At 60.6% G+C, this 14,633-nt stretch overlaps 1 protein-coding gene across 3 annotated transcripts in view; it reads right to left on the minus strand.

Moving 5' to 3' along the window:
- Positions 1-961: 961 nt before the first annotated feature.
- ITPKB (inositol-trisphosphate 3-kinase B) overlaps positions 962-14,633 on the minus strand; it is a 97,072-nt gene continuing 83,400 nt past the window's right edge. For all 3 annotated transcript variants that reach the window (XM_060128101.1, XM_060128091.1, XM_060128109.1), the window contains exons 4-8: positions 13,958-14,171; positions 9,565-9,769; positions 7,356-7,457; positions 5,625-5,696; positions 962-4,240 (exon numbers count right to left, since the gene is read on the minus strand). In XM_060128101.1, the coding sequence (XP_059984084.1) occupies positions 4,025-4,240; positions 5,625-5,696; positions 7,356-7,457; positions 9,565-9,769; positions 13,958-14,171 (809 nt within the window). In that variant the 3' untranslated portion in view covers positions 962-4,024. The remainder of the gene's footprint in view (positions 4,241-5,624; positions 5,697-7,355; positions 7,458-9,564; positions 9,770-13,957; positions 14,172-14,633) is intronic.

A 14,633-nucleotide genomic window follows, 5' to 3' on the forward strand; every position in this document is an offset into this window, starting at 1 on the left:
CCTGTGTAGACAATGGTTGGAGCCTACTGAGCCAGCTGTGGGGCAGGAATGAGATACGGGTGTGAGAATCCGGAACGAGCACAGTTACCACATGATAACCTGGGGAGAGCAGTCCAGGCAGAAGGGACAGAAGGTGCAAAGGCACTGTGGCCTTTTTGTACTTTTGTCCTATAATTTTTCAGAATGATAAAGGAAGGAGGCACCAGCCCCCAGATACAGAATTCTGAGTTCTGCAAATGAAGCCACTAGCTATCCAGAGCTGGAGAGGCCTGAAGGGAAGTGCATGGCGAATGTTTGATGTGCTGCAGGGGCTCCTGTTCTCAGCTGTCTTTCTTGGCCATCCCAGCCACACGGCCATTCATGAGTCCATCAAACCCTCGCCGGGCAGCTACTACGTGCCAGGCCCGGTGCTTAGCGCCTGGGATGCAGGGTAAAGATAAGCCAAGCTCTCTGCCGTCTAGATGCTCCCTAGGGAGGGAGGAAGACAACTGGTTTTGAAACCAGACAAATTCTGGATCTGAATCCCTGCTTCCCACTTATTACCCAGGTCAAGGTGTTTGCTCTAAGCCTCAGTTTCCGCATCTGTAGACTATACGGCCTTAGTCATGGAGTTAATACAGGGATCAAAGGGGACTACGGATGCAAGCACCCAGTGCCTCGTACAGAGCACCATAAGCAAAAGTTGCTGGCAGCTCGGCCAGCCCGGGGTGGGGAAGGTGGGGAGCAGTTTGTTGCTTCGTCCCTGAGCTGCTATGTAAAAGTTTTCATGGAGAGAGCAGAAAAGAGCAGATTTGAAGAGTGTTTAAAATCCTTTGCAGATTAAAATATGACCCAAATCTGACCCCCACCCCTGGGGGTTGTCATAGCCCCCACTGGATCCTCCAGCTACCAAAGACCCCCTCACCCCCAGACACTCCTGGAGGGCTTGGGGTGACAAGGACCACACGCAGACAGCACCCAGCACCGTGGTCTCCAGGGCCTTTATTCAGGAAGGTACAGAGCATCTGCAGTCTGTTTGCCAGGCACTGTGCGGGGGTTTGTAACAGCTCAGTTTTCTCCAAAGGTGTGGCGGGGAGAGGGGTGCAGGAGGAAGGAGGACGCTCAGGGGAGTTCTCTCCTCCAGAAAAAGGCACTGGCAGGGGGTGAGCGCCCTGCTTCTTCCCAAGCAACGGCCTGGGTTATATACACACGGGGGTTGACCAGACGCAGAGAAACTCAAAGCTAAATACAGCGAAGCGTGGAAAGAGTCCATGGCGGAGGGTGGTGGGGTAGGGTGGGAGGACGGCCAGGGCTGCACCCGGCTCTTTCCATTGGGTGGGAAAGGAAGTTCAGAAAGAAGGCAAAGCTTTAAAGGAGAAACAGAATCCAGCCTCTCAGACTTAGTGTTTTGTGCAATTAAAAAAAACCCGACAAAATAAATATAACTTAAAAACTTCTTACATGACACTAAAGGCACATCTGGGACAAGCAGTTGAGATACCTCCCTCCACTGCTGAGCAGTGCTGAACCCCAAGGGCCCCGGGGCCCCATGGGGACAGGGCAGAAAGGGCGCCCACTCACCTGTGCGCAGGTGTGCACACCACGTCCCACCCTCCTGGCACCTGCACGGCCGGGACCCAGGGAGTCCCTGCCTGGACCAGGCTGGCTGGGGAAGGTTTTCAGACCGCCTGGGCAGGGGTTCTGGGAAATCACATTCCAGGATCCATCTATCCCGCTCGGTCAAGGGAGTGGGGGGACAGAGGGGAGAATGGGTTGAGAGAGAGAGTAGGTGTGCAAGAGAACTAGCATGGGAACTACAAACCCCCCAAACCCCTAATAGCATTAACCCTAGAAAGATGCCACTTTCTACCATTCACATATATACTGTAACTCAAAGCAAAAGATCGCCAGTAAGAGGCCCTATGGGCCTCCTTTAATGAACAAGTCACTGGCATATTAGCACATTGTTTGCAAACAACTGGTGCCTGCCTAAAGTGCTTGGAAAGTTTGTTCTCTTAAATTGGTTAAGTTGGTCTCCTGTAATTTTTGTTCATAGCATTAATTTGCTTTAGCAAACTCTTTTCATAGATAGAATGAGGGTAACTTGGCCAGCCCACAGTCGTAGAATTTTACATCTGAATTAATGCTGTCCCTTCCCTGCAGACAGGAGCAGCCCAGACCCCCGGGGTCCCTTCTGACCCAGCTGACTACAGCTCCCAAGACCCCGGGCTGACTTTGGTGCTTCTGCCTTCTAGGGTCATGTGGTGTCACAAGGTCTCTCGTGCTCAGCCGGGAGGGGGTGTGACCTTTAGCAAGGCAGCCCACACGGGAGCTCACTGCTGTTTTGAACAAGAGCCAGGAAGTTCAAAAGTGATTTCCATTTTTAAACTCTGTACTTATGCATCCTCATGTGTCCCACCTTCTGCCCCCACCAACCGTCACTCACCCAGCATGAAAAGGGAAACGAACGTGTCACGTGGGCAAGTTGACAGTTCCCCCAGAGACCCTGCGGTGACAGGGGGCAGCCCAGGAAGGCTTCCCCCTGGATTGGTCCTCCAGGCACACACCCCTGGGGACACATCATCTCCAAGTGTCCCTGGACCAACTCCCTGCAGAGCAATGGGTCCAACCTCCGAGAGCAAAGGTGAACACCTGGGGCCCAGCTCCAAATGGCCAAAGAGCTGGACTTTTGTTCTTTACAACTCACGCAAATTTACATTCTTCTCAATAATGTAGACCTACTTGCTTTACAATTAAAATAAGGCTTATAGTTGGTTCCTTGTGAATCTTCAAGCAACCTAGAGATCCCAGGAAGAGATGCCTGGCACCCTCCACATACTCTGGAAGCTGCTCACACCGTATCTGGGAAGCAGGTCTAAGCCCTTCAGGCCGTTAAGACTTATTTCGGGGGCGGGGGGTGGGGGGGGGTGGGGGAATGATGGCAGTAAGCCAGCTTCCTGCCTCCTCCCTGCTTAGCGCTGGCCTGGAGCTCTGCCCCATCACTGCTGGGGACCCTGGGCCTCACGAGCATCCTGGGTGTTCAGCAGGTGGACCACCTGGCACCAGGAAGTTGGGAGGTGAGGGGACAGGAGAGGAATGTCCTTGGCAGGTTCTGTCTTTTTTCCCCTGGGGCTGCCTGGGCCCTGGCCCACTGCCCTCCAGCCCTGAGGACCCTGTAACAGCAAGGTGGGGAGTGGGAGGTATAAGTGGCTCTGGGGGTTGGGTGGCATCCCTGGAAGCTCAGGGTTGCAGAATGTCCCTCTGAATTCACGGGCGAAAATCACAGACGGGAGAACGCAGCTCCTGCCTGCCCCCTCCTGGGAAGGCCAGTGTCAGACAGCACAGTCAAGTTGGGTCTGGACTTCTGGCTCCTGGGTCTGTCCCAATGCTGGAGGGTTTCAATACCGGATGGATGGGGTCTCTGCTTTAGTGGCCCTACAAAGGCCACCACGGCATTTCTCGGAGTCCCCAGGCTGCTAGGCAGAGGGTACTTTATTCGTGGCCAACATTCTGTTCCCAGTGGTTTTGTGCCCCAAATACCAGAAAGCCTGGCACCAGGCACCTATTTTTACAGCACCAGCCCATCCCCAGGCTGAGAGGATGGGGCAGGAACCGGCTGTGCCTAACAGTGGTGCCAATAGCACTGGCCACCAGGGAGCAGCAGGCTTCCACAGGTAACCTGCCCAGAGGCTTGGGGTGGGGGGCTCTTCTGTTAGCTGGAGCCAGGAACCCCACGGCTACCTGAACCTCCCTCCAGGTCTAAACCCTACTGACCTCCCTGCAGGCGGCCAAGCCTGGGTTTGGGCGTTTCTCTGCCAGTAGGAGATCCTATTGAGAAAGCAAAACGGAAGCCCTAGCTCCAAACCCTTCAATCAGGCAGTAACTAGAAAATCTCGTCTCGTCTACAAAGTGTCTCGTAGTGCCGTTCGGGAGGGTCAGTTCTAGGGCTTGCACCCAGGTGGAAGTGAAGGAAAAATTCAGAAGGAGAAGGGAAGCAAGGGGGAGAAGACGCCAGGGTGGCGACGAGGTGGGGCGGAGGGTGGCCTCAGGAGAGGGGGGCGCCCGGGCACATTTCTGTCAGGATGTCGACGAGGTTGTTCAGACCCGACAGGTAGCCGTCCTCCCGGTTCCCTTCCTGCCACGGGATGTCGTGCTGCAGGGTCTGGCCCTCGGGCAGGGGCGTGGTTTTCCCAAAGTCGATCATCCACACCTTGGCCTGTTCCTTCTTGTCGTGGATGAAGAGGAGGGAGCTGCCGATGACCTGGAGGGGAGCAGGGGGGTGAGGCGGTGAAAGGGCCGGGGCCCCGCCCTGCCCTCCAGACAACAAGCCGGCACCTTAGGGGGGCTTGGAAAAGCTTGAGACCTCAGGGAAGTGGAGCGAGCTTTGCTCAGCCGAAGGGCTCTGTCCCCCATTCTCACCTGAGCAGCAGAGCCTGCCCGAGTGGCCACGCCATGGACGGGGGACATGGGACCCAGAACAATGACGGCCCACACTGCCAGGGAGGAATGTCCAGGACGACAGACCCCCGTCCCCAACCCCCAGTCCCAACCTGCACACTTTCCTCTATTTCTAGACCACAGCTAACCCATCCCTCAGCACCTCTGAGTGCTACCCAACTGCCCGAGGGGGAGATGCCAAGGAGATGCCACACGCCTGTCTGTGGGGAGACCGGAAAGGACCCTGTTCCAAGGCACTCACAGCCCCTCGGGGAGGGCGGGCCGCCAGGCTCAGGTCACCCCCAGCCCGGGAGCACACCTGCTGCAAGTCCTGGGCAGACAGGGCTTCTGAGGCTGGTCTTTGCTCACGGGCTCTGCCAGGGACAGCGGGCACCCTCCCTGCTGTGGTCAGAGCACCTGCGCGGGGTAAGGCGCCTTCCCAAATATGAACACACCCTCCGACCCCCTGGGTCACCTGTGTGAGGCCCGAAGGAGACGTGGGGGTGTGGGGAGGCGCTGAAGTGTCATTCTAGCTCCCAGGGCCCCGGCCAGGGCAGGGAAGACCCCCCTGGACGTGCTGAGCTCAGAGAAGGGGGCTTTCTCTTCCCAGATGGAAAAAAGCAGAAGCCCCAGCTCATTTGGCCTCGGTCTGGACCTGAAGTTTCCAAGTGAAACTCCAGAAAGAGTACAGCAAAACAGTTTTTCAGGAAGTAACAGCAAAGTGCTGAAGAAGGGGGGGCAGAGCCGTGAGACGAAGCCTGGGGCTGCCAAGTGGGCAGCCGCGGGGCCTTCCGTCCACGCAGGAGGTCATGGGCGGCTCTTCGGCCTCAGGTCCTTTCAGCCTTGGCCCCAGGCTGTCCTCCAGACAAAGCAGGCCAGCTGGAGGAAGCTCTGCCGGCTGCACAAAGCTGAGAAGACAGAGAGACCCCAGGAGAAGCCAAGGACCCAGGGACGCCGGGCTTCAGTGAGGACGAAGGGAGAAGAGGGCACTTCCAGGATGGCCGGACCCAGTGCAGCTACACAGGGCAGAGCCAGGCCGAGCCGGCCCTCCGTATGCCCCACTCCTTCCTTATGGGCGGCCCGTCCAGGAGCAAGCAGGTCTGCTAGCACGGGGGTCAGGCGCACAGCTCAGGCGGGCGTGCCCAGGGGTCGTGGCCAACCACACGGAACACAGCTCTCTGTCCCCGAGGACAAAGCCCCACACCTACCTCATGGCACATGAAGAAGGGAGAGACTTCCAGGGTGGCCCGAATGTCCTTCAGCCGGTCCCGGTAGGCGATCTGGGAACAGAAGAGATGACCAGATTTTTAAACACGTGGGTGTGGGAGGTGGATTTTGGGTGCTAATTGGCCCATTAGAGTCTCTGAGCGTCAGCGTGAGAGGGCCTTACACCCTGCTTATTCCAACCTCCTCATCTAGAAATGAAGAAACTGAGGCCCAAAGAAGGCGGAGCAGCTGGGGCCCTGGTCCCACACTCCCTCCACTACACACTGCTTTGTGACAGGAGGCGCGGTTTGGGGACGGGGGAGCGGGGGACAGTTCCCGAACAGCCCGGAGGCCTCCAGGAGCCCCTCGCACGAGGGTTAAGTCTATCCTGGAAGGCCAGCAGTGCGGAGGCAGCACCCAGAGAGCCCGGTTGCCATGGTGCTTGTCTTCCTGATACAAACTTCAGTGCCCTGAACTCCTGAAAAGGACAGAATACGAGCGCCAGAGCCACAAATATCTCTGCCAGTGGCCTCTCCACAGAGCTGTGCTGGCCCTGGGGGTGCCCGCCCTCCCCAGGGGCTGCGAGGGAAGCCTGTCGCACACAGGCTCATAGGGTCCCTTGATGCCCATTTGAAGCAGCGCCAGCCTGGGGCTCAGGACCAGGAATAACCCCTCTCGTCCGGGCGCAGGCAGCGCGCGTTCTGTGGCAAACTCTGCTGAGGAGCCGGAATCCTCCCCGGCCGCTGACCCGGCGTCCAGAGGCTCCAGCTATGGAAGAGTTGGGGTGCCTGCCCTGTGACTGAAGCCTCAGCCCTTACCATGGGCCAAGCGAAGTCTCCCAGCTGGAAAAGGGGGGTAGGGAAACTCCCCAGTTCCAGCCGGTGCTGAGTCTCCTTGGAGAAAGGCTGTCTGGGTCCAGCCCTCCCCACTCAGCATCCCGGGAGCCTGTGCAGGGGAAGGTGCCTCTCACAGGGGCTCCAGGGCTCAGGTCCCTGGGGTACCCAGGTCTCTGATTGTCACAGGGCGCCCTGTCCTTGGGGTGTGGGGACTCAACACACCCTACCTCAGCTGATCTCAGTGCTCAGAGCCTCTGTCCAGCAGCCTGCCTGCGGCGAATGAAGTCACTTTGTCGTGAACTTCTGCCACCCACACCTCCAGGCTCAGAGAGCCCATCAGTTCTGGCTGGGGAGGGTGACGCGGCACCTCGCCCCGCAATGCCCGCACACCTCCCTCACTCAGTCTCAGCCTGGCAGAGGCCCAGCCAGGCCTAGAAGCGCAGGGACCAGCAGGCTGCCGGCCCACCTGGGTGTGAGCTCCAGCTGCCCCTTTCCTACCTGTGTGCCCTTGACCTCTCAGTCTCCTCATCTGTAAAATGGGGACAAGGATGCCAACCCGCGGCAGAGGGTTGCTACGAGGGTCTGATGAGCACTTGGCACAATACTTGGCCTTAGAGGAATACGGGCATCGGAAAGGGTTGCTCTGAAGGGGATGGAGACGTTTTTGGGAGCTGAGCTGCTGGCTAAGGGCAAGAGTGAGCGCGTGTTCACCCGCTGGACGGGCTGACAACCACACCGCCTCCCTCTTCACCTTCCAAGCAGCAGCTTGGGGCCAGGGTTTTCTGTGTGGGAACCTCGGTTCCGTCTCGGGCTGGGCAAGAACCTCCGGAGGGGGTGCAGCTACTCCTGCCCGGAGACCACACGGCCCGACCCCTTCACAGGGGGCACCCGACTCACCAGGATATTCCGGTTTCCTTTAGTGAATTCTCTGAAGGCCTCGATCACCTGCTCCCTCGTTTTAGTCTTCTTGAAGTCCCGGTTCACAGAGCCATCTTCTTTCTGAGAAGGAGAATGACACAGTGCCTCAGAGCCACGCGCCCCAGGCTGACCCCCGGGCAGCCAGGTGCCCACACGGGGCACAAGGAGGCAGGCGCCGCGTGGTCAATCCGACCGCACGGCACGGGGGAGCCTGTCCTGCGGCCTCGCTGAGGGAGGAGAACAAAGCGGGTGGCACCACCATCCCAGGCAGAGTAAATGGCATTAGGGAGGCCCGGAGGCCCGAGAGGCGCTTGGCCCAAGCCTGGAGGAGCGAGGCTGCGGGGCCCGCCCGTCCATCCTGGGGGTCCTGAGTGTGAGCAACTGGGGGCTGAGGGAGATGCACAGGCCTCTGCTTCCACGAGGGGCTGGGTCCCCAGAACCGGGGTGCCTGAAGGTCCCTGCTGCCCAGGGACACCCTCCCTCACCACAGGAGAGAGGCGCTCCTCACCCCAAGCTCAGCTCGATTCCCCTGTAATGGAAGATCTCTTACTTAGGCTCCCTGAAAGCGAGGATAAAACACAGCCCATCCCGCTCCCTTCCCCAGCCAGCGCACGGAATGGCTCCATTTCCTGAGCCCAGTACTATGTCTGTTCCAGCCTGTTCAGGCAGCACGTGGGGCTCAGCATCTCTACGAGGAAAGCTGTTCTTTAAGATCAAAGGGTGAGAAAGGCTGGCTCTACTAGGCCCCCAGACGTGCATCTGTGCACCACCAGGGTGGCGCTGAGCGCTGTCGCTGCCTCTGCAAGTATAGGCAGGACCCTGGGCAGAGGGAGAGAGCCGAGGGCTGGGCCTTCCCCACAGGGGTCTCTGCAGGGCCTTTCCTGGACCAGGGACGGGGGAGGCGGGGGTGTGCTGGTGAAGGCAGCTGGCTTCTTTCGGAGCTGGTGGCCTGCAGCCCGAGAAGATGGGCTGTCGGCCGTTCCTGCAGCTGGACAGTGGACAGAGACCAGGAGATCCAGCGAGAGACGGAGAGAGAGGTCAAGGGAAAAGCAGACTGTTTCAGACAGATACAGAAAGGAAAGGAGCCTTAAGAGGAGGAGGATGAGCATATAATTTACTCTCCCACTGGATCCAAAAATACAGCAAAAGCCGATTTCAGAAGACAGGGGAGGGGCAGGTGGCTTTCTCAGCCTGGAGGTCGTAAAGCAGCTGTCACGGGAGAAGGCGAAAACTTTGTCCCACTCAAAACCATCGGCAGCGAGGCACTGCCCCGCAGGAACTTCCAGCCAATGCCATCGGCAAGGAGGCTGTCCTGGCTTCTCTCGCTCGTGAGTCAGGGCTCCCCGCTGCCCTACTCTGACTCGAGGGCTGGCCAACGTGGGCCAAGAATGGGCAGAGAACAGAAACCCGAGTACGCTCGGACTGTCCTCTGCTTGAGAGGGACGGCTGCCCGAGACCGAGGGGCCAGCGCCTCACAGCCCCGCTCCTTGGGGTGAAGCGTGTGTCTGAGCAGAGGCTCTCACATCTAGCAGCAAAGGAGGCGTGTGGGAGCCTGGGTCTAGGGAGAGCGTTCTCAGGCCCTTCCCGGGAGAGTGAGAGGAAAGAAAAGACACTGAGGCGGCCCCGACACTGGGGGTGGCCTCGGTACAGCCTCCCCAGAGGGGCTTGGTGACCGGAGGAGCAGCGCCTCGTTCTGCCTCCCAGGCCGATGGCTCGGGTGTCAGAGGCAGCCGGTGCGCTCCCTCCCTTGGCTGCATCTCACTGCCAGTCCTGGTTTTCGGGCCCTGGGCAGAAGGAGCCAGCTCCCGGCACCGGCACGCGGCAAGCCGCCTCCTGGGTGGGTGGGGTTCTGTGCTGGGCATGGTCTGGGCTAGATGTAGGGCCCTCGGCGGAGGGCTCAACGCTGGGTGGGGCCAGAAGCCAGCCCTGCTCCGAGGCCCCAGCCCCCTACGTGGCCATCCCACCCAGACCCAGACCAAGGAGTAGGCCAGTTTCCCCAGATGTCTGTCCCTGGGGCTGGCTGCCCATGCCCTGGGCCCATATGGGGAGGAATCTTACAGCCTCCGTAGGGTCTTGAGAGCATCCAGGACTGCTGGGTGAACGCTCCTGGAGCCCCAGGACCCAGTCGCTTCCCCACCCAGGAGCGGGGCGGCTCAGGCAGCCTCAGGCCACCGCAGGCTGTCCTCACCTTGATGCCCTCGATCCTGAACCCGAGCGTGGCCGTGGAGCTGATGGTCTCCCTCCACTGCATGTACCGCGGCTTGGTCACAGCCCGCTGGGCTTTCTCCTCCTCGGTAGGGGCCTCTGGGTCCACCTCTATCATCTTCTGGTACATGTCCTTCCGGAGGCTGGGCTTCTTCCGGGCCTTGGTGAGTTCCTCCTCCAGGTAGGTCCTGAGAGGGAGGGGAAGCCACGTGAGGGCCAGTGGCCGGAGCGCGGCCCCCTTGTGCCTTGCCCGAGGGCTGCAGTCAGCTTAGCCAAGTCAGCCTCGTCCCGGACAGGCGCACATCTGCTTGCGCTGGGCCTGGCTGTCGACCGAGCACGGGCCAGCCTTGCCTAACGCGAGCAGCTTCGTTCCAAGAGCGCTGGGAAGGCCCGACAAAGCCCGAGGAGCTCTTCCTTCTGGGCACCTCACAGGACCAGCAGAGGAGCGAGGAAGAGGGGCAGCTTGGCGGCTCGTCCTGCTGGCGTGAGGGTGGGGCAGGGGGCTGAGGGCAGGTCCCCCCAGGATCCAGCTGTCCCCCCGGCTGCCTTCCACGAGGCGAGGGCTTCGTAAGCCAGCACCTGTGTGAGTCGCGGAGTGCGTTTCGTCCACGTCTCCCTGGTGCCCCGGCAGCGCCACAGAGACGTGCTGGGCTCTTCCTGCCCCTCGGACCCCAGGCCTCAAGACTACGTGGCCAAGTAAACTGTTCACCGCCCTGGCCTCCGCACAGGCTGGTAGGGTCCCCTAGGAACTGGCAGAGGTAACAGGACTGGGGACAGTACAGGATCTGGGCAGCCCGAGACCGGGTTCCCGGCCCCAGGCCGCCTCCTTGGCCCCCTTCGCCAACGGGGTGAGTCACCCCTGCTGCACATCACAGACGCCCACCCTCCTCCCTGCTTCTATTTGAAGCTCCCCTTCTCCCCCACAGTGGGCTCAGCGGCTGCCTGTGACCCTTCCTGAAACAGGAATCCGCAATGTCAGTTGAGTGGAGGGAAGTCTTCTCCCTGGGCCTGTGTGCGTGGGCGTTGCCCACACGGCGGCCTGTGACAGCAGGCCCAGCCTCCACTCTCCATCTGTCCCCGGGGCCTTGCTCTACCACTTCCCACCATACCTCTAACCTGCCGGCTTGGGACCCAGGACAGACTGGTCAAATCCTTTAAAAGATAAGTTTCCAGAACCACTGTAGCAACTCTTTCAAGAAAAAAGCAAATGCTTGGTGGTAAACTTGGGTCTGGTCGTTTAGGACCTTCCAGCGGGTGATGCAGACCATACGGAGGTTCTGTCCTTGGTTGTGCCCCTGCACACGCACGCACACACGCACACACGCACGCAATACTGTATGCACGCCCACGCACGCACACGCGCATGTACGAACACGACCGCGTGCAGAGCCCAGTCAGTGCCGATGAGCGCTACAGTGCAGAGCTGCGAGGCAGGCTGCTTTCGCATGGACTTGTGTCGTGCTGGCCCGCGTGTGTATTTGTGTGTGTGTGCTGTGTGGTGGGCAGAGGGTTTGCCATCCCCAGTGCTCCTGAGCGCGCTGCAGGGGCCTGCGGGTGGGAGGGTGTTGCACTTCTGCAGAGACTTCTCAGTAGTTCCGTAAGCAGGAGGCAGCCCTCACCGTCAAATCCCTTTCCACATGGGGCTTGCTCCAGAAAGGGCCCGTGCGGCGCAGTCTGGGCAGAGTTGCTCGCCCTCTGGGAGAGGAAAAGGGCCGGGCAGAGCCCACAGGGGTCACGAGCCTGGTGGTGGGGTCAGGGATCCACCGGGAGGTCAGCTGCAAAGCCTCCCCAACCCTGGTGTCCCGACACTGGCCCGGCCCACCTTGCCCACCCCAGCAGGAAGGTCAGCCAGCCCACGGGGAGCCAACAGGTGACACACCAAAGCCATCCACTTCCCACCACACTCTCTCCAACCTGCTTCCCACCAGGGCACAGGTGCTACAGACAGCTCTGGTCTCCACCTGCCAGCCCTGGTCCAGAGGTCGGGAAGACACTCCTGATTCTCCACGGCAGGCTACGTGACACACAAGAGACACGGGGTCAAACCTAAGAAAACGCCCTAGAGCAACGTGAGCTCATGTCCATGTGGAACTGGGGTCCCAAGACACCCCTCGTTAGGACACTACGGGTGGCTGCATCCCCTTTTCCTCAGGCCTCACCATGGCTGGGTCTGCTGACCAGCCAGCCCTTCCGCCACTGTGACACGTCTGTGACAAGCCTCAACCTCTCATGCCCCGGACTCAGGGTTGGTGGTGGCCCTGGGCTGCGGCCTCCTCCCTCTGGCAAGCACAGGACCCTTGGGGAGTGCCGAGCTGCAGCCCAGGCTCGACCTGGTAGTCAGAGGCCTGGTGTAGAGGCAGGCTGTGTGGCTGCGTGGCCCCGGGGAGTCCCTTAGCCTCTGGTGTCAAAGGGACCGCTCAGACCGGATGGTGGCCCATCTGCCAGGGCGGCTGTAAGGAACACCCAGCGCTCGGAGCACAGAAGGGCCTTCACCCCGTCCTCAGGACCCGTGAGACAGGGAAGGGGGTGCTGGGGTGGGACTGGTCCTGGGGAGACCTACTTCCTCCCCTCCATAGGGGATCCTCACACACCTCCTCCCTCAGCCTCCAGGCGGCCCTGCCCAGGACTGGGTTAAACACGTCCCAGCCTTGCTGGTCACTCTGGGTCTCTCCTGAGAGCCCTGGGTGCAGTGGGACAGAAGCTCCAGGCAGCAGGGGGATGGGGCAGCCTTGGTAAGAGAGGGGGCTCCTGTCCCCAGCAGCCTCCCAGGGAACAGACAGGCACCCCGGCAGCCTTTTAGGACTGGCCACACGTTCTACCCACAGGGTGCACTTTTTCTGGCCCTGGTCTGAGTGAATATCGATCAGAATATTTATGTGTCTCCCCCTGAGAGGGCACATCCTGGTGCACCACGGGAAGGCCTTCCAGGGACAGAAATAAGACTCTGGGGAGAGCAGTGGCCGGGTGGTGGCTGGAGGGACATTCTGTCTTCTCCGTGTGGGCTGGAGATGGTGAGACCCCTGGATGGAGGGAGGGAGAGGATGGGGACAGCGCAGAGAGTGGGGTCTCTACTTCCCCACCCCTTCGTCCCTGCCCTCGGGGCCAAGCCAAGGGAACACAGCAGGTCCGCCTGCAGGGTCAGGGTCTGATTTTACGACACAATTCCCAGGAGGAATGAGGAAGGAAGGAAAACTGACTGGCTTGGCTTCTTTCCTGAGGGCGCGCGCACACACACACACACACACACACACACACACACACACACACCCCTTTCTCAAACTCCTCTTATAAGAAATAAAACCGCTTAAACCATCCAAGGTAAACGCAGGCTCCAGCTGTGAGCTCTGCATCTCGGGGCTCCCCGGAGAGCGGCGGGCCGGATGGAGGAGGCCCGCGCCTGGCCGTCCCGTCTGGGCACCTGCAGTCGGCGGCTCTCTGAGGCTTCAGAGGACTTTTCCACCCGCTGACCCGCCGGGGAGGACCTACTCCACGACTCCTGAGACGGAATGGTCAGAGTTTGAGAGGAGATGAGAAAACCCTGCTGCCAAAGCAGGGCCCAGAGCACAGGCGCCTGGGGCTCGGGTCCTCCTGGCTCTACCCCCCATCCTGTCTGCTCCAGCCCACTCCTCTCGCCTCCTTCCCTCCCGGGTCTTCTCTGGGCGGAGCCTGGTGGTGGTGGGGGAACACACCCATTTCCACACACATGCCTACATACCCATCTGGCCCTGTGCCCTGGACCACGCAGCCATTGGGCTAGGGTCACCGCCAGCCCCAGTCCAGGATGCGGCAAGCTGGTGACTTGTCAGGGCCTCTCGCACTCCTCTCTCCTCCACTGCACCCTTACGACAGGCGCAAGTCTCTTTTGGCAAATCAACACAATCTGCTAACCGGCTGCCTCTTTGGCTCGGTGTTGGGGTGTGGGGGGTGGGGGAGGGTGGGATGAGAACAGCCTCTACTCCAGTCTCCCCCTCGCAGCCCACATTAACGGGAAGCCGCCCCCTGCTCTCCCCAGCAATCCCACCTGTCCACATGGGCAGCTCCCTCTGCCCTCTCCCTGGGGAGGCTCCGCATCCACCAGGTCCCCTTTCCGGTCCCACCGGCTACCGGCTACTGGCTACCGGCTACTGGCCCCTCCCCCGCCGGCCCCTGGCTCACCAGAGAAGGGAAGGGGCCGTCCTGAGCAAAGCCAGCACATATGTGAGATGACCAGAGCGGGGTCCAACCAGACCCCTGGCCCGGCCTCGTCCACATGAGGCCTCAGGGACAGCCCAGAAAGCCCGGCCTCCTGGAAGCCTGGAATGCCGTGCCTGGTATCTGCCTCCCGGCCAGCTGGGGGCTGAGGGGCGGGTGTGCCCCATCTGAGGAGCCTGGCTCACCTGACGCCCATCTTGCAGTCCATCACGCACGGCGAGTCGAAGTCGGCCAGCAGGTCGTCCATCTGGTTGTAGCGCTCCCCGTCCTTCACCACGTCCCCGTGGTAGGCAGGCACGTAGGGTCTCAGCACGTCGGCCATCAGCCGGTCCAGGCAGCGCTGCTCCGACTCACAGTGCTTCTTCAGAATCCTGCCATTGGCAGCCGCCTTGAAGCTCCCTGCACAGCAAGGTGGGAGGAGGCCCTGGGTCCCCAGCCTGAGCCCTCCCCGCTCTGACCCCCGCCCCTGCCAGACACGCCCTCCGTCACAGGGCCCGGGCCTCTCAGGGATGCTGTGGAGCTTGCCAAGCACGGGGCTGAAGGTGTGCCCAGGTCTCCACCGGTGAACCGAGCCCTTTAAGCGGAGCGGGTGCAAGTCCCAGTCCCCGCCCCGCCCCGGCCACACCCCGTGCCCTGATGGCAACTCTGGGCTGGCTCCCGGACTTCCCAGACCCCAGGCTCCTCCTCTGAAGATGGAAGTACACCAGTGCTCACCACTGGAGGGTAAGCAAGACGAAGTGAGAGGTCTGTGCCAGGACCTATTCACCCCTCTCTGTGAGACTACCACCTCCCAACCCCACCATCGACCTTGCTTCCCAGCCACGAAAGTGTCTCCGGTCTCAGTGGAGGAGAAGCCTTGAT

The sequence above is a fragment of the Lagenorhynchus albirostris genome, chromosome 2, assembly GCF_949774975.1.
Source record: "Lagenorhynchus albirostris chromosome 2, mLagAlb1.1, whole genome shotgun sequence".
Taxonomy (NCBI): Eukaryota; Metazoa; Chordata; class Mammalia; order Artiodactyla; family Delphinidae; genus Lagenorhynchus; species Lagenorhynchus albirostris.